At 38.8% G+C, this 20,240-nt stretch overlaps 1 protein-coding gene across 1 annotated transcript; it reads right to left on the reverse strand.

The window, feature by feature from the left end:
• Nucleotides 1–1,522: 1,522 nt before the first annotated feature.
• On the reverse strand, nucleotides 1,523–8,101 carry LOC144371476 (uncharacterized). Its single transcript, XM_078033782.1, is given in 4 exon segments — nucleotides 1,523–3,324; nucleotides 4,150–4,630; nucleotides 4,632–5,712; nucleotides 5,714–8,101. Coding segments are annotated over 4 exon segments (4,431 nt in total). The 5' UTR covers nucleotides 7,768–8,101; the 3' UTR covers nucleotides 1,523–2,509.
• Between the last annotated feature and the right edge of the window lie 12,139 nt (nucleotides 8,102–20,240).

Below are 20,240 nucleotides of genomic sequence, written 5' to 3' on the forward strand. Positions count from 1 at the left end.
TATCAGGCACATCCTGCCCCCAAGCCCTACCAGTGCTCTGCACCTCCAGTTCCCCACCTCCCTTCATGCTGGGTTGTCTTGTGCATTCCTATCAAATCATCTGCTGGATATGTTTGCATTTATCTAGGCCTTTTAATTGCACTTAATAATGACATTTACTTACATATGGAGTCATTTATGAAGTTTCTGCATTGTAATTTTTTTGGTCCTAAAATCACTGCAATATGATGTTTTTTTATGCAACAGCAGAAGGGTGGGTTTATTTGGAGATTAGCATGCTGGGGCTCCTTTTATAGCAAAGAGAGATAGAGCCCTGAGAACCGCTTGAGCAGAGCTTATATATTTTTCTTGGAGAGGGCAGGGAGGGAAGTTCATTGATGGGTCAGGGTGAGTGGGCAGTTTGCCTGCAACCGAGTGAGGGAGTGCATCCTGCAGTTTGGCAGTTGGGGATAGCACATCCTGGGAACAAGATTAGCAAAGAGTTCACAGTTGGGGACAATACATCCTGGGAACAAGATTTCAACAGTGTTTTGTTAAGCATATAGAAAAACAGAGTGACAAGTACCTATTTTATTAACCTTTCATTTTCCATTTTTTTCTGGCTATTTTTAATTATAAAAGTGATCATTGGGGGGTGTCACCTTCTGTGTCTGCTAGTGGGGTATATTGTTGTCTGATTACCATAAGTTTGACTTGTTTAATTTGGGATTGGAGAAAGGAAATTACATGATTGAGCAAACAGGGTCCTAGAGTTAGCAACAATATAAGAATTATTAGAGGGCCGGCCAGGGCTGATAAAAGTGTAGTTAACCAGGGGGATTGTGTGAACTAAGACTCGTATCACCCTTTTTGGGCATCTTTCTCTCTCTGATGCTCTTTAAGGTGTTTTTTTAGTTTACTCATAGATTCTCTTACAACTCCAGTATGGTCAGCATAAAAACAACATTTTTCCCTCAATGCAGCACAAAGGCCCTTTTCTCTCATGAAGAGGAGATCTAACCCTCGCCTGTTCTGTAAAACAACTTCAGAGAGAGAGGTTAAAGATTCCTGCAAAGCTGTGATGGAGGTTTCTAATATCTTTAAGTTTTGGTCCATTGCTGTTTCTAATTGGGTCATTTGTTGTGTCCCATGGACCAGGGCGGTGGTCCCTGTGCCCACCCCTGCAGCAATTCCCATTCCTAATAAGATGGCTAAAGTGAGGGATACAGGTTCCCGGAGAAACCGGGTTGTATGCCCCCCTATTTGATCTTCAAATGAATCTGCATCATGATAGAGCACTCTGGGAAATATCTGCACCATTACACAATAATTTACAGAGTTGTTAAATATCTGGGCTGAAATGTAAGGAGTCAACCCTGTGTCACAGGCCCACAAAGTTCCATTATCAGGAGTAAGGAAGCCCTGTGTGATGTCAATATTTTTTGTCTGGATACATAAGTGTTGTTTACTTTTAGGTGGAGACCCTATACATAAGCCTGCCCCAGTTACTTCTGGGAGGGTTAGTTTAGGATTTTCACCCCAATTACAGGAGGAACTCTGCGCTTTTATTACATAAGTCCCATCAATTGCTATCCCTTCATAGTAAGGAGGAGCAGAGGAGAGACAGAGCCAGCAGGACTGAGTGAGGTCTGGCTGTGTGAAATTCAGCACCGCAAAGGCTCCTTCAATTAGCCTCCAGGGAAAGGGGTTGACTTCACTCTGGATTGGAGGAGTAAATAAAGGTGAAACTTGAGGAGTATGGGAAAGTGAAAGATCCCTAGTAGGTTTAGGTTCGGATGGTCTATGAGGCCTAATTACTGGCTTGAGGGGATTGGGCCCTATAATCAAGGGAATTTCTTTTTTTTCTAACCTGATAGTGAACCACAGGCCAAAATCATATCCTGTGGTGTAAAATCGCATTCCATAGGTTTTTCCTGAAAGCCATGCCCAGATATTTTGGTTTCTTCCTTTGGAGGTGAAAGTTATATTTAGGGGATTGCATAGGCTATTTGTGTCACATGGAGTAGGGTCAACTAGTCCAGATGTCCCCGCTTGGGGGCTCCGTTTAAATGGGAGACATTGTTTGGGATTTAACTTAGTATTATTTCTTCCTACCCGAATCAGACTATCAGGAGAGTTTGGGTTCCACCAGACAGCCCCTATATGCTCACATCCCCATGACTTACAGAAGAAGTCGGCTTTTCCCCCACACAGCTGTGACTGTTTGTGGCTTCGATAGTCCGCCGGGCATACATAATAATCTAGGCTAGCCAACCTACATCTGGCTTGTATGTCCCTACATCCATAATGTTTGTTTTTATTATCTATAGTACGGGGGGGATTTAATGGAATTTTAGTGGGATCTTTTTCATCAGGGATGTCCCAATAGGAAAGACCTATAGCCAGCTGACAAATATCTGGGTGGAGAGATGGCCACCAGGTCCCTAAGGGGGCTGTATGCGAGATAGACCATACTTCCTGTCCAGTAGGATTTATGATTAGCCATCGCTGCTGAATGGGCTGATGAGGGTTAGGACTGCTGGTGGTCAGGGGGAGAATCCATAGCCCTATCCACATGGTGAATACGCAATTTGAGAGGGTTACCAGTCTTTTTCAATTTCCAGCCAGAGTCTGGACAAGGCGCAGGCTTGAGATGAGAGGCATGGATCCAGGAAGTGATTCCATCTACTTTTACCGCTGTAGGTGTGATAAGTAGCACCTGGTATGGTCCTTTCCAGCGGGGTTCTAGGGTTGACACCTGATGTCGTCTTACATAGACGAAGTCTCCCACTTGATATCGGTGTGGAGTCCCTTCGTCCCCAGGTTGGTAGACAGTGGCCAGCTGTTTCCATAGGTATCGCTGGGTTCTTTTAAGAGCTTTAAGTCTGTCAAGCAAGGGGGTGTGAAAGGAATCGTTAGGTCTTAGAGTTGGGGTCAGGTCCCTTACTGGAGGAGGGGCACCATAGAGAATTTCATAGGGGGTGAGGTTACACAAAGAAACAGAGGGAGTATTTCTTACACGAAACAGTGCATAAGGCAGGAGCATAGTCCAATCTTTTATGCCGGTCTCCAAGCTTAATTTTGTCAAGGTCTCTTTAATGGTTCTATTCATTCTTTCTACCTGTCCTGAGCTCTGGGGTCTATAAGCGCAATGTAACTTCCAATTAATCCCCATGGTCCTGGCTAACCCCTGACTTACCTGGGCCACGAACGCTGGTCCATTATCAGACCCTATTACCTTGGGCAGGCCGTATCTTGGAAAAATATCTTTCAGGATCTTCTTGACCACCATTTGTGCCGTTTCTTTTTTTGTGGGGAAGGCTTCAGTCCATCCTGAAAATGTATCTACAAAGATTAGGAGATATTTAAGTCCATACCTTGCTGGCTTAATTTTAGTAAAGTCCACTTCCCAAAATTGTCCTGGTCTGGTCCCTCGAAGGCGTCTTCCTACAGGAAGCTTGGAGGGGTATGCATTAACCAATTGACAGGCCCGACAGGCTTTTGTTACTTGTTCAGCTATTTTCTTTCGCTGTGAGCCAGTTAGTGGAAAACTCTGTTCCTGATCCTTTAGGAATGCCTGCAGTTTCTTTGAACCAAGGTGAGTGAGTTGGTGTACATTTTTAACGTAGTGTAGGGCTTTCTGAAATTGTAAGCTGGGTTCAGTGTAGTCAAGGAGTTCAGTGTCACTGTCCTTTGTTAAGTTGTCGGGATGCTCTGATGTAGTTAAATCTCCTGACTTATATTTTTCCCGTGTGGAAAGTGTTAACATAGTTATTCCGTTTAGGGCTGCCAATTTAGCCTCTTCATCCGCCCTTCTGTTCCCGACCGCTACGGGATCATTTCTTTTCTGGTGTCCTGGACAATGCACTATAGCTAGTTCTTTAGGGCTTTGCACTGCTGAGAGGAGGCGGAGGATTTCATCTTTATTTTTTATTTTTTTTCCCGTCGAGGTTAATAGTCCCCTTTGCTGGTAGATAGCCCCGTGTATATGAGCAGTAGCAAAGGCATAGCGGCTGTCTGTATATATGGTGGCCTTTTTGCCTGCCGCAAGCTCTAATGCCTTCGTGAGGGCGATTAGCTCTGCCTTTTGAGCCGATGTTCCCTCCGGGAGGCTAGAGGACCAGATGACTTTAGTTCTGCTAACTATTGCTGCCCCAGCCTATTGCTTACCGTCCTGGAGAAAGCTGCTGCCGTCAGTGAACCATATGACCTCAGGGTGGGGCAGTGGCTGATCCTTTAAATCCCGTCGTACACTGGTTTCTTCTGCCAGTATATGTTGACAGTCATGAGTGACAGGTTCTGATGATTGCTCAGGTAGTAGTGTAGCTGGGTTAAGCGGGGCGGGGGGTCCCAGTATTATTCTGTCCTTGTCAAGCAACAGGCTCTGATAGTGTGTTATTCTAGAGTTTGATAACCATCTGTCTGGTGGCTGGCGGATGATGCTCTCTAGGGCATGGGGGGCTATAACGGTTAGCTTCTGCCCCAGCGTTAACTTATCAGCATCTTTGATTAATAGGGCTGCTGCTGCTATAGCTTTTAGGCAATGGGGCCATCCACTAGCCACTGGGTCCAGCTTTTTAGATAAGTAGGCTACAGGCCTTCTCCAAGGTCCTAGAGTTTGAGTAAGCACTCCTCGCGTTATTCCTTTTTTTTTCCTCAATGTAGAGAGTAAAGGGTTTTTTTACATCCGGGAGTGCTAAGGCCGGAGCAGATAGCAGTGCCCTTTTAATGTTATCAAAAGCTTGTTGGTGCTCAGGGTTCCATTGGAATTGGGCATTTCCCTTTAACAACGGGTATAAAGGAGCAGCTAAGGATGTAAACCCAGGTATCCATAACCTGCAAAAGCCAGCAGTTCCGAGGAACTCTCTGAGTTGCCTCTTATTAGATGGGGGTGGTATCTGCACAACGGTTTGTTTTCTGGGCTCAGTAAGCCATCGTTTACCGCCCCTAAGGGAATAGCCCAGGAAGATTACTTCTTGCTGGCATATTTGGGCTTTTTTGACAGAAGCTCTATACCCGAGTTGAGCAAGCTCGGATAGTAGTGCTTGGGTCCCAGACTCACAGTTTTCTCTGGTGTCTGCTGCCAGTAGCAGGTCATCCACATATTGGAGTAGGGTGACTTCGGGGTGCATGGTTCTGAAGTTGTTGAGATCTCTGTGAAGGGCTTCATCAAAGAGAGTGGGGGAGTTTTTGAACCCTTGTGGGAGTCTAGTCCAAGTTAGTTGACCGGACGTTCCGGTTTCTGGGTCTACCCACTCAAAAGCAAACAGCAATTGACTATCTTTATGTAGAGGCAAGCAAAAGAAAGCATCTTTTAAGTCCAGAACAGTATACCATTTTCGCTCAGGGTTCAGGGTGCTAAGCAGATTGTACGGATTAGGTACTGTGGGGTGAATGTCCTGCACTCTGTTGTTGATCTCTCTTAGGTCTTGAACAGGGTGATAGTCCCCAGTTCCTGGCTTTTTTACTGGTAGCAGGGGAGTATTCCAGGCCGATTGGCAAGGCCTTAGGACCCCCAAGGCCAGATATTTTTGAATATGGGGCCTTATCCCATCTTTAGCTTTTTTGCTCAGAGGATATTGTTTAATATTAATTGGGGAGGCTGAGGTTTTTAACTCCACCATTATTGGAGGTTGTTTTACAGCTAGGCCTAACCCAGCAGTTTCTGCCCAGGCATCTGGGTAATCTGTTATCCATTTCTGGGATAGCTTGCCTGTTTGATCAGTCTTGGGGGGGTGTGAAGAGTTGATGTTCATCTTTTACTGACATAGTTAAGGCCATGACTATAGGAGTTTTTACTGAAGGATTTAGAAATTTCATTTGGGGGCCTTCAGGGTTAAAAGTTATTCTGGCCCGGAGTTTGGTGAGCAGATTTTTGCCCATTAATGGGGCTGGGCATTCTGGGATCACTAGGAAGGAGTGATGGATTTTTCCTTTTCCCAGGTCCATGGTCCTTTTAGTTGTCCAAGCCCGATATTTACTGCCGTTAGCCCCTTGAATTAAAGACCTTTTATTTGATAGAGGGCCCAATGGGGCCTTGAGGGCTGAGTATATTGCCCCTGTGTCCACTTCAAAGTTTACTGGGGTTTCCTCCACTTCAAAAGTTACCCTGAGCTCGGGGAGGGGATCCGAGCCCCGACTTTCCTAATCATCCTCCAGAGTTAGAATGGCTGACTGGCGTGGCTGTTTCTTTCTAGGGCAGTCTTTGGCCCAGAGTCCTTTTTCTTTACAGTAGGCATATTGATCTGAGGCCAGATGTGGCTTCTGGCGTGGACCCAGGTATCTCTTTCTGTCTCCCTGTCTCTTAACTTCTGGCCTATTTGTTGTTGTGACCAGGACCTTAGTCAATGCCTCAGTCTGTCTTTTGCTTCTTTCATCCTCCCTTTGCTCCCTTTCTTTCTCCCTTTCTTTCTCCCTTTCTTCCCTTTCTTTCTCCCTCCTTTGTTCCTTCTCCTCCTCAGTTTCTCTTTTATAGTATACCTTCTCAGCTTCTCTGACTAAATCTCTCAAAGTCATATCTTGTAATCCATCTAAGCGTTGTAACTTTTTTTTAATATCCAGGGCAGCTTGCCCAATAAAGGCCATCATGACAGATGCCTTTTGATCCTCTGCCTGGGGATCAAAAGGAGTATATTTCCTATATGCCTCCATAATTCTCTCCAGAAACATAGAAGGAGATTCATTAGGCCCTTGAATAATTTCTCTTACCTTGGCCAAATTAGTTGGCCGTCTAGCGGCTGCTCGGAGACCCGCTATTAGAGCCCGGCGATAAGTGGACAGATGCTCCCTACCTTCAATGGTGTTGGGGTCCCAGTTGGGTCGGTTCAAGGGGAAGTCAGCTTCGATTATGTTGGGAAGTTGTGTCGGTCGCCCATCTGGTCCGAGGATATTTTTTCTTGCTTCCAGGAGGATTCTCTTTCGTTCCTCTGTCATGAAGAGAATGCCTAAGAGTTGTTGGCAGTCATCCCAAGTAGGCTGGTGTGAAAACATCAATGACTCAATCAGACCTGTGAGCCGGGTGGGGTCCTCGGAAAAAGGGGGATTGTTATTTTTTCAATTATATAGATCTGAAGAGGAGAAAGGCCAATACTGGTAGGCTTGCATTTCTCCACCATGGCCATCCTCTATCATTGGCCCATAAGGACGGAGGGGAAGTATCACGGGGGCTTCAGGGTTTTTAATCATTCGCTGCCGGCGAGTTCCTTTAGCCGGGCCAGCTTCCTCCAGGGGAGGAGGGGCTATGGGTGCCGTGGGGGGGTCATCTCTAGGGCAATGAGCTGGCTTAACCTCCTGTGGTGGAGAAGCTGAGTCAGCAGCAGGGGAATCTCTTAGAGGGTGTTGGGGGTTGGGGAATGAAGGCAGGGGATAAGGAAAGGGAGGAGAGTCCAGCAGAGTCAAATCTTGAGACTCAGGGAGAACAAAGGGTGGAGAAGGAGCAGAGGGTTTGAGAGATAGAATCGTGGGAGGAGGACTAGGAACGGGGATAAGAAAAGGCTTCACCCACGGAGGAGGAGATTCACAGAGGTCCTGCCAAGTTAAGATATACGGCTGTTGATCTGGATGGCTATGTGGCCCCGGCTGAAAAACAATATCTTTAATTTTTCGAATTAGTGGGGAGTAGAAAGATCCTTCTGGAGGCCATCCAATTCCAAAGGCAGGCCATTCTGAGGCACAAAGAGTCTGCCAGGTCCGACGTTTTACTGAAAAAGAAAGATTCTGAGCCCTTATGCGGACTTCAGCCCAGTGATCAAGGGTCAGGGACAGAGGCGTGGAATGACTCTGTCCCATAATGAAAGTTACTTGAACAAAGACAGGGACAATACAAATGACAAATGTGACACCAACACGGACACACAATGAACACACAATGAACAGTAAACGTGTAACACAAATCCAGAGGCAAAGATTAAAAACAGACAGTGAATTCAACCTGAGAGAAAGAATAGTTGCCGGCAAAACCAGACGGGTTGGCAGCAGAATACAGATGAGGGCACCTCCGTCCCTCCCAGATGGGGGCACCTCTGTCCCCCCCAGAGTCTCCCAAAGCGTCCCTTGAGGAGACGTGGTCTGTGGCTTCAGGGACACGTCTATCCACTACCGCCAGGGAGAACTTACGCTCTCCGCTGACAACCACACTCTGCCAACCCAAAACCAGAATACCAGAAGACAGATGAGGGCACCTCCGTCCCTCCCAGATGGGGGCACCTTCGTCCCCCCCAGATGGGGGCACCTCCGTCCCCCCCAGAAGCTCTGAGAGCTTTCGCTCTTCTCTGAGCCAAAAACCAGAAGCCAGAAACCAGAAGCCAGACAATCACAAAGGAAAAACAAGGAGGAGAAGAAGAAGGAGATAAGGCGCCATACTTACCCCCCTAAAGGAGTCTTGTTAAGGTCTCCCTGTCCGGCGATGCGCAGTTCCCGGCCAACGCACCAAATGTAAGGGTACGGCGAAACGTCGGAGTAGAGACCACAAGAGACTCTCTTATGCAACAGCAGAAGGGTGGGTTTATTTGGAGACCAGCATGCTGGGGCTCCCTCTATAGCAAAGAGAGATAGAGCCCTGAGAACCGCTTGAGCAGAGCTTATATACTTTTCTTGGAGAGGGCAGGGAGGGAAGTTCATTGATGGGTCAGGGTGAGTGGGCAGTTTGCCTGCAACCGAGTGAGGGAGTGCATCCTGCAGTTTGGCAGTTGGGGACAGCACATCCTGGGAACAAGATTAGCAAAGAGTTCACAGTTGGGGACAACACATCCTAAGAACAAGATTTCAACAGTGTTTTGTTAAGCATATAGAAAAACAGAGTGACAAGTACCTATTTTATTAACCTTTCTGCATTAGTGCCTGGTATTGATAGCTCCTGCTTTTGCTCTTATACTTCAGAATTCTTGGCTAATTGCATATCAATTTAACCTTCCAGGAGAATTTTCAAACTGTTTGCTTTGGTCCCTTCTTCAATTACATGGAAATCATCCTAGATGAACCTGAGGGAAGCAATGCTCTTTATCATGAGGAGTCCTATCTATTCCCAGTGTGTATAATTCAGTCTGTTATGTGCTCATCTACATTTTTATTTTTTTAGATTCTGAAGATGTACTTTGTAAGTATGAGTATGTGTGAAATGCAACATTTAAATGACATCTAAATAAAACTGACACAGTGTTTCATAGTATTTGTCAAACTGTATGCCAAATGGCAAACAAAATGTGGCTGATTGGCAGAAATGGTTATTTTCTATAGTTTATTATTTATCTATTTCCAAATAAGCATCCTCTTTCACCAGGCCCCAGGTCTTCGCTCTGGAAGAGCATGCTGTGTCCCCATATGAACAGGTGCTGTAGTTTCGATGTCTGTTTCTGGGAGCCTTGGATGCTCCCTAGCAAAACAGCTTCCACAAATGAATAGTGAGGGCGGCTCAGACTCTATCTTCCCTTGATGATAACCCCACATGTTTTTCAACACTGTCTCAATTTGTGCATACAATGTGAGTTTGTTGTACAGTCCCTCCTTTCTAAAGACGTTGATTTCTTTGTGAGGATGGAACATTTAGATATCTGCTATTTGAAGGGGCTGTTCATGGCTCTTGCCTGCATTTCTCTCACAGTCTGTTCTCCTTTCTTACAAGTGTTTGGTTAAAGGTGAGGCAATTGATTTCTTATCTGTCACTTCTCCTTGTACTCTTTTATGGAGTCATTGGATGAATAGAATTTTTGTTTTTATATATACAATTATTTATAGATTTAAAATATTATTTTCTGTAACTTGGGGGGAAAAACTTTTTTCTTGTTGTTCTTTCTCCTTTTGTAAAACTGGGGGTTGGAACCAGGGTGCCCTAATACTGAACTATATCTTCAGCCGTTTTTACATTTTTACTTAAATTTTAATTTTTTAAATTTAATTTTTAAAAATTACTACTGCCTATTTTTTTTTTAATTTAGGCAGGGTTTCACTCCGTTGCTGGGGTTAGCTTAACAATTGTGATCCCCCTGCATCAGCCTCCAGATCACTGGATATATCAGGTGTGTAGCACCACACGCATCCTGTCTCACAATTTCTTTCTTCCTTTCTTTTTTCAGATGTTTTTTAGGTCATCATTTATTTATTTATTTATTCATTTATTTATTTTTATATATTTTTAAAGTTTTTATTTTTTAAAATACATGACAACAGTGGAATGCATTATAATCCTTATTACACACACAGCATGATTTTTCATATCTCTGTGTATAAAGTATGGTCACATCAATTTATGTCATTATACATGTAAGTTTTTTGCATTACAATTCTTAACACACATATCACAATTTTTTATTTGTATTTGTATATGATTCAAGTCTTCATACATGCAGTTTGTATAATGATAACTATCACATTCCACCATCTTTGCTAATCCCCTGCCTCCTCCATTTCCCTCCCACCCCTCTGCTCTATCTAGAATTTATCTATTCCTCTCATGCTCCCCCTTTGTACCTACTGATTCAGCCTCCTTATATCAGAGAACACATTGGACATTTTTTTCTGGGAGGGGGGATTGGCTAACTCCACTTAGCATTATCTTCTCCATTACCATCCATTTATGTGCAAATGCCATGATTTTGTTCTATTTTAATGCTGAGTAATATTCCATTGTGTATATATGCCTCATTTTTTTTTAATCCATGCATCCACTGAAGGGCATCTAGGTTGACTCCACAGTTTAGCTATTGTGAATTGTGCTGCTATAAACATTGATGTGACTGTGTCCCTGTAGTATGCTGTGTTTAGATCTTTTGGGTACAGTCCAAGAAGAGGAATAGCAGGGTCAAATGGTGGTTCCATTCCCAGCTTTCCAAGGAATCTCCATCCTGCTTTCCATATTGGCTGCACCAATTTGCAGTCCCACCAGCAGTGTATGAGTGTGCCTTTTTCCCCACATCCTCACCAACCATTATTGTTGTTTGTCTTCATAATAGCTGCCATTTTTACTGGAGTGAGATGGTATCTTAGAGTAGTTTTGATTTGTATTTCTGATTGATAGAGATAAACGGTTTTTCATGTTTGTTGATTGATTGTGTATCCTCTTCAGAAAAGTGTCTGTTCAGGTCTTTGACCCATTTGTTGATTGGTTTATTTATTTGTGTGCGTGTGTTTGTGTGTGCATGCTTGTGTGCTTTTTAATTTTTTTTAATGTGTCTTCTATTTCATTGCTTGATAAATGATCTGGTTACCTTGTGTATATCATCCTGAATCAGTTTGAGTAAATCACATGATTCTAAAAATTTTTTGATATCTTTGATATTTTCTGTTTTATTGGAGTACAAATTTTCTAACTAATTTCTAATTATCTTCTGTATTTCTGTAGTGTTTATGGTGATATTTCCTTTTTCTTTAGTAATTTGAGTTTTTTTTCTCTTATACAGTAGCATGGATAAGGGTTTATATATCTAATATACTTCTTCAAAGAACCTACTTTTCATTTTGTCAATTGTTAAATTGCTTCTTTGTTTTAATTTCATTGATTTCAGCTCTGATTTTAATTATTTTTATGTACTTCACTGTTTTTGGTGTTGATTTATTTTTTTTTTCTAGGACTTTGAGGTGTAATTTAGGTCATTTGTTTGTTTACTTTTTCTTCTTTTAAGGAATGTACTCCATGCAATGAACTTTCCTGTTAGTACTGTCCTCAGAGTGTCACAGAGATTTTGATACGTTGTATCTGTGTTCTCATTTACCTCTAAGAATTTTTTAATCTCCGATTTGGTGTCTTCTGAAACCCATTGTTCATTCAGTAGCATATTTTTTAGTCTCCATGTATTGGAGTAGCTTCTATTTTTATCATTTATTTTCTCTTTTTTAAAAGAGAGAGTGAGAGAGAGTGAGACAGAGTGAGAGAGAGAGAGAATTTTAATATTTATTTTTTAGTATTTGGTGGATACAACATCTTTGTATGTGGTGCTGAGTATTGAACCCGGGCCGCACGCATGCCAGGCGAGCACACTACTGCTTGAGCCACATCCCCAGCCCTATCATTTATTTTCTAATTTCATTCTATTATGATCTGACAAAATGCATGGTAGTATCTCTACCTTTTTGGTATTTGCTAAGAGTTGCCCTGTGATATAGTATATGGTCTATTTTAGAGAAGGATTCATGTGCTGCTGAGAAGAAAGTGTATTCACTTGTTGAAGGATAAAGTATTCTATGTATGTCAGTTAAATCTAAGTTATTAATTTTATTATTGAGTTCTATAATTTCTGTTTGGCTTTTATTTGGAAAATCTATCCAGGGGTAAAAGAGGTGTGTTAAAGTCACCCAGAATTATTGTCTTCTGGTCTACTTGGCACTTGAACTTGAGAAGAGTTTATTTGAACATAGATGCTCCATTTTTCAGAGCATAAATATTTCTAATTATTCTGTCTTGTTGGTATATGGTTCCCTTAAGCAGTATGTAATGTCCTTCTTCATCTCGTTTGATTAACTTTCACTTGAAGTCTGCATTATTTGACATAAGGATGGAAACCCCTGCTTGCTTCCACAGTCCATGTGAATGGTATGTTTTTTAATATTTATTTTTTGTAGATGGACACAATACCTTTATTTTATTTATTTTTATGTGGTGCTGAGGATCGAACCCAGGGCCTCACACATGCTAGGCGAGTGTTCTACCCCTGAGCCCCAGCCCCAGCCCGAGTGATATTTTTTTTCCAACTTTTCACCTTCAGTCTCTGTATGTGTCTTTTCCGTTGAGATGAGTTTCTTTGAGGCAGCATATGTTGGGTCTTTTCTAAAACAATCCAATCTTCAATCTGTCTTTTGATTGCTGAGTTTTGAAAATCAACTTTCAGGGTTATTATTGAGACATGATTTGTATTCCCAGTTATTTTGATTTGGTTTCTCTTTGATAGGTTTTTCCTTTAGAGTGATACCTCCCTTTTCTAATTTTTATTGTTCATTTTCTCCTTATGGAATATTTTACCAAGGATGTTCTGTAGTGCAGGATTTCTAGTTGTATATTCTTTTAACTTTTGTGTATCATGGAAGGTGTTTATTTTGTCATAAAAATAACATATCCAAATTGAAATCTGATTTCTAATCCAAATTTAACTTTGCTGGGCATGATTCTTGGTTGGCATCCGTTACTTTTTGAGCTTGGTATATGTTGTTGCAGAATCTTGTAGCTTTCAGGGTCTCAGCTGAGAAATCAGAGATCCTAATTTGTTTTCCCCATATGTAATCTGATTCCTTTCTCTTGTGCTTTTAAAATTCTCTCTTATCCTGTATGCTAGGCATTTTCATCATAAAGTGCCTTAGTGTGTATCTGTTGTGACTTTTGTACATTTGTTATCTTGAAAGTTTTTTGTATTTGATTTTCCAATCCACTCTTCATGTTTGGATTTTTTAATGATATTATTTCATGGATTAGATTGTCCATTTCTTTAGTTTTGACCTTTATGCCTTCCTCAAGCCCAATAATTGTTAAATTTGTTTTTTCCTGTTATCCCATAATTCTTGAATGTTCTCCTCATTTTTTTTACCATCTTCACTGTGTGGTCAAACTAGTTTTTTCAAGTTTATGTATTTTGTCTTTATTGTCTCAGGTTCTGTTTTCCAAGTGATCTATTCTGTTGAAGATGCTTTCTATTGAGTTTTTTAATTTGGGTTTTTGTTTCCTTCATTTCAAGATTTCTATTTGCTTTTTTAAGTTTGAGAATCTCTATCTACCCATGATTTTAAAAATTTATTTGATAGTCTCCTTTCCTGTCACTCTCACCCAATCTCTTTATACTCCACTAATCTTCTCTATATCTTTATGATATCCAATTCTCCTTTCCATTTGTTTTGCAGTAGCTGCTACGTGTGAAAGAAAACATTTGACCCTTGATCAGTCTGATTTATTTCACTTAGCATGATGTTTTTAATTTCTGTCCATTTAAATTGTGACATTTCTCAATAAATTTTATTTATAGTTGACTAAAAAACTCCATTGTGTGTATCATATTTTATTAGTTAATTCATTTATTGGAAACTACTTCCATAATGGAAACTGCTTCCATAATTTGGCTATGGTGAATTGGGATGATAGGAACCAAAATGTGGCTCTATCAAAATATAGTATTAATTACAATTACAGATAGCCAATATTCATGGCTACTCGGACATGCTTTTCTGATACAAATATAAGTCAGGCATAAGAAAACAATTCACATGGGCCATTGCATATTCAAATACATGTTTCTTATTATGGAAATAGTGTTATTTATTGGGCAAATATCACTTGCATTATTGTTTGTCTTTTTAAATCTTATTTTTACAAAGTTTATTATTATTTTTGCTATGGTTTGAATTTTTTCTTGTGCCTCTTACAAAAACTTTTTTCTTCTTCTGGCAAAATATAAGTAAAATATAATTTATCATTTTTAAGGTTACAATCCAGTAGCTTTTACAGTAGTGACAATGTGGTAAAACTATCACCAGTGTTTAGTTTCTCATATTTTTATACATAAAAAAACAGTTCCTTCTAACACCCATTGACATTCTCCAAAATAATTATAGAATTTTTAATTTTTGCATCCCTTGTCACTTTTAATCTGTTTTCTCATTTTTACATTTTGTATAAATTTTAATACTGTTTTGTTCACTAGACAACAACCTTTACAACGATAAAAGGCATAACAATTTGTTCCTTGTGGCTTTGACTTTGAAGAATGTACTGATACATGGGCTCATCCAGGGCAGTGCTATCAGTCTAGATCCTCTAAAGAGGCAGTTTGTACATTTCAGATAGAGTTCTCGGAACCATGGTAATTGAACAGGAGGAATAAATTGGGGACTTTATGAACTCCAAAGGAAATAAACCTGGCCATTAGGTAGAAACATAAGAAAAGCATAATTTTGGTTTAAATTTTCATTTTTTACTTATGACCTTAAGGTACAGTAGGGCCATGATTGATTGTTTTAACTTAATGATATTAGAAATTAAGGGGGGTGGTAAAAATATTTCAAGTAGAACTTACCAGACATTGAAGTTTCTTCTACATATAGGAGACACAGAAACCCACTGGATTCTGTGGTTTTCAAAGAAAATGACTTTAGAGTAGATTTATGAAATATCTGTCAAATGCCACTATGTTATCATGGCCTTAGTGGAAACTATTGCATTTGTTTTTGTGCTGCTGGTAATCAAACCCAAGGTCTTGCACATGTTGAACAAATTCTGCACCACTTAACTACAACCATAACTCCATAAAATATTATTGTGTGAATGTCTCTGTAAGTGAAAGCCTAAAGGTTATTCTGTATTTATGAATAAATTATGTACAATTAGTTATTAATCAATGAATTATAATAAATGTTTTTAAGATATATGCTAAAACTATGTAATTCTGCAGTATTTTATAGATTTATAATTATAAATCTATGAATGTATGTATGTACATATACAAATATCTATAGAAAAACAGATGAAGATAGATGCACAAATGTTATCTCCATGTATCTGTATATATTTATTATAGTTTCTAATTATATTATTCTTACTATTGCTCTTATTGAGTTTCTAATACCATTATATGTGATAGTGCCCGTTTTTAAACTGGTTGTTTTCTTGCTCAGTGTTTTAATGTTTAGTTATCAATGGACCTTTATTTATTATTAATTTATATGTGGTGCTAAAGATTAAACCCAGTGCCTCATGCATGGTAGAAAAGCGCTCTACCATTGATCCAAACCTCCAGCAGTTTTTTTCTGAGTTTTAAGAGTTCATTGTACATTTTTTAATTGCAGACCTTTATCATATATATATTTGGCAACTAATTAATCCAGTTTCTTCTCATTCAGTTAATAGCATACTTCTAAATACAGAATAGTTTTCAACAGAATAAAAGTTCATTAAGTTTCTCATTTATACATCCTGCTTCTGGCTTTGAACCTTCATGTCAAGAATGAAGCCACATAAAATTTCTGCTATGTTGTCTGTCACAAATTTAACATTTTCTTTCAGATTAATTATTTCATTTTTTAAAAGTTGTAAGTTCTGTGTCAAATTCATTTTTTTTTGCATACAGATGCCAAGATGTTCATAATTCATTAAAAAGATTATATCATCTCCAGGGAAGTCTTGCCATCTCTTGTGTGTTTTTTTGAGTTTATTTCTAGTTTTTTCAGTTCTATTCCACTAATCTGTTTGTATACTCCTTGCCACATATCTCACCTTTTGGGTTACTGTAAGTTCATAGTTAATCTTGGTGTCAGATATTTCAGTCCTGTAAACTTATTCTACAGAATTGTTGACAATTCTCTATGCCTGCCTTCTCCATATATCTTTTAGAAGCCAATTTTTCTATATTTGTGCAACAGGTTGTTAGGATTTTATCATGGTTGTGTTTAATTCATTTTTTAGAGTTGTAGATAACTAATATATTAATATTGAATGCTCATTTCTATTGAATGCTCCTTTCTATGTTTGGTAGTTTTAGGTCCCCCAATTTACAGGAAGTTGATCAGCAGTGTACATGACACTCTGGATTTATAAGTGGCATCAGAATTAGGTGAAGGACTGAAAGTTTGAGACCTGAAATAGTGACACTTATGCTAACCAGTGTCAAAAATGTTCTTTTTAAAACTACTTTTTAGTTGTTGATGTTCCTTTATTTTTTATTTACATGTGGTGCTGAGGATCAGACCTCATGCCTACCACATGTTAGGCAAGTGCTCTGCCACTGAGCTGCAACCCCAATTTTATTTTCTGCAAATTCACAATGTTCTTTTAGAAAAACATTTTGTAAAGGACATTGTAGGTGAGGACCTTAAACTAACTCTAGGTATGTGTCTGTTAACTGGTGAGATCTGTGACTCTGAAAGACTAAGCATTTCCTTTCTTTGCCAAAGGGATCTGAGGTGTGTGGACTTTATAGAATCATTTTCTTAGCTGCCCAGAATTACCTCATTCACTGCTTAGGAATGAACCTAGAAGGCTACAGTGTTACAGTGAGGGTGCTCCAGAGTTTGGAAAATATATTTACTCTAACATGTCAGGATTTTTATTTTTTGTGTCTTGTGAACAGTGATTATACTCATCTACTCACCTCATTTTTCTTGTTGTTGTTCCTTGGATAAAATCTTGATACCATACAATTTCAATTGGCTCAAGTATTTAAATATTTTGCTATTGAAGATTTTTAATTGATTATTTATGTAGATGGGGTGATTATGCTCTGATGTCAAGGTAATTCTTCCAATAAAGTAACTATGTTTAAGTAATTAAGATTCATCGACACATGGAGTTCCCACGTGGAAAAACTCTGGACAATTCTGGTGTGTCATAGTGATCTCATCTTTCTTTGGCACACAGAGATGACAACCGTCCTGTGCCTCATTTATGACAATAATTTTATTATGTATTTCTCAAAGCCATCATTTTCCTTGTTTATATTTCCTTGGTTGTATGAGTTTTAAGTAACTATTGTTACCATTATTTTTTCAATATAATTATATTAAAAATCCTTTTTTCTTTTATTAACCATTTATTTGTCTCAGTCTTTTGAACACATATGTGCTGCTGTCTGGGCCTCTATTGTACCAAATTTATTTACTCATTGAAGTGCTTATAGAACTTAAAATTTTTCAACTTTGTCTTTTTATGAGTTGGAAGTGTCATTTTACATGTCTCCAAATGTTAATATATTCTACAAATATTTTACACATTAGAAATTTGTCATGGATGATACTTGAAACTAATTGTATTGGAGAGCTCAATCTATCTCATGGATACAAAAGAGAGAATAACTACTGTACTGTTTTGAAAAACTTTTTTACCACTCTTTTTGTCTCCCTTTGGCAGTATCACCTTATGAGAATATTTTGACAAGTCTGATTTGCATCTGGAATGTCTGCCAAATTTCACATTCACTGATGGCAGAAAAGTTAGGAGTTGGGCTTTTATTCAGTGCTTGGGATTTGGTATATATCCTTTACTTCACTTTGATATGGAATATATATACAGTTTTTGGACTTTTGTATTTTATTCTGAATTAGAAAATGGAAAGTATCTTATTCCATAATTAAAGTCACTCTCCTACATGACAGTCAGTTCTACTAACTCTAAATTCAAATTAAAAACTGAATAATGGTTTGGTCAATGTGCTTTGATTTATCAATTATTATTTCAGGAGCCATTGACATTTGGGGATGTGGCCATTGATTTCTCTGAGGAGGAATGGGAATACCTGGATCCTGCTCAGCAGAATTTATATAGAGAAGTGATGTTGGAGAACTACAGCAACCTGCTCTTGTGAGTGAGCATAACTTTACTTCAGGATTCCTATGTATCATTTTTAATTTACTTTCCTTGAAGTATATCGTTTGGAAACTTCTCTACAAGAATGAGTTTCAGATTCATGCTTTCAATAAAAAAGACAGGGTAGTTCTTGGTGCTGACAAGAAAATGTTAATGATCTTTCTTTTCATCCTTAATGATTTTTTTTGTTGGCATGATATATTTCCTTCACTCGACATGTTGTTTCTTTAGAGGAATGCAGTGATGTCAAATATTGTGGCCCACATATAGCAGAGAACATAGTTGAGGTAGAGGAGAAAACCTAAATTTAAAAAGGTTGATTGAGACGTTATCCAGCAGAAAAGAATTTTGAGAAGCTTTGATTTCTTTCTCTTGTCATCATAGAAGAACCTATCCTGTGTTTTGTGCTTTGAAATTGTCTAGTTTCCTGTTTTTCCTCCACTAATGTCTACGTACATTCAAATCAAAAACAAAACACTCCCCTTGCATTGTGTCAATTGTATCTGACAGCTTGACCATAATTTTTTAAAAATATTTTTTAGTTGCTAATGAATTTCCCATTTATTTATATGTGGTCCTGAGGATTGAACCCAGGGCCTCATACATGCTAGGCAAGACCTCTACCACTAGTCTATAACTCCAGCCCCACTTCCATTATTTGCAAAAAATTTTTGCAAATTTCTGGTGATCTCTTGGTCAACCGATTGCAATACATTACTATCACAAGTCAATTTCTCTAATCTTGTTTGTACATATTTTTTTACTAAAATTTCCTTATTAGAGTTTTTCCTGAATATGTGTAATCAATTTTCTGTGAAATTATCTGCCATGGAAGGAATGTCAAGATGCACCAAGACTGCTCTTTTGAGAGATGGTGTAAGTTGTAGTTGAATAAGAGGAAGTTTAAAATAGTACGTTTAAAATAGTACATCTGTGTATATTTACAATTTGGTTTTTTTTTTATTTTATTTTTTCATTGTGTACGGTAGGTTCCATGTTACAGACTGGGTTTCCTCATATCAGTTAATTATTTCACAAATAAAGATATGCATGACTCTTGTTTGTATTGCCAGTAATGTTATATGTGCTTTTGCTTGTATAAATATTAAGCCTCTTTTGTCTATGACTTTTGTATTTTATCTTGATTGGCCATTCATTCTGTCCATGTAAATAGAAATTGAAATTTTCTATCTGTAAATGTAATGGGGATTGATGGCAGTGATACTCTAATGCTGAACTACACCCCAAGCTCCTTTTCACTCATAGTTGGAGAGAGGTTCTTACTAAGTGATTGAGGATGTCTTGAATTTGCAATTCTCCTAATTAAGACTTCCTAGTAGCTGAGATTACATGCATGCCCATCATTTGTATACTGATGAGTTTGTTATTATTTATAAAATAAAGACCACATTATTTTAAATGTAGCTTTGAAAAATGTTGCAGTTATCTTTTATGTGTTGTTTTTAATTTTAATTATAATCAAAACGACAAAATAAAACTTACTGTCTCCAAATTTTTAAACATATAGTTCAGTAACATTAATTCAAATTGTTATGCAATGTATCTCTAAAGTTTACATCTCAAAAAAAATCAATTCCTATGATGCAAGGGCTCATTTGTGTCTCCCTATTACAACCATTCTATTTTGTTCAGAAAGCATCTGTTTTAGTTTAGAGATTTCATATTCATAGAAGTCTGCAGTATTATTTCTGTGACATATTTTAGCTAACCTAGTATACATACATTTTGTAAAATATATAATTAGAATAAATTCTTTTACTTCAAAGCTCTATAGTTTTATATTCCAAAATGGCTCATCTGTTTATCTCAAGGGATATTTGGTTTGCATCCCCTATGATGGCTCTGTTGAGTAACATTGTCAGTTTATTTCAAGGGATATTTGGTTTGCATCCCCCATAATGGCTCTGTGAGTAACAATGTAACAACACTGATGTGCAATGTTTTTAATTTGCTATTGATGTGAGGGCTTATT

Source organism: Ictidomys tridecemlineatus, chromosome 16 (genome assembly GCF_052094955.1).
Source record: "Ictidomys tridecemlineatus isolate mIctTri1 chromosome 16, mIctTri1.hap1, whole genome shotgun sequence".
Classification (NCBI taxonomy): domain Eukaryota; kingdom Metazoa; phylum Chordata; class Mammalia; order Rodentia; family Sciuridae; genus Ictidomys; species Ictidomys tridecemlineatus.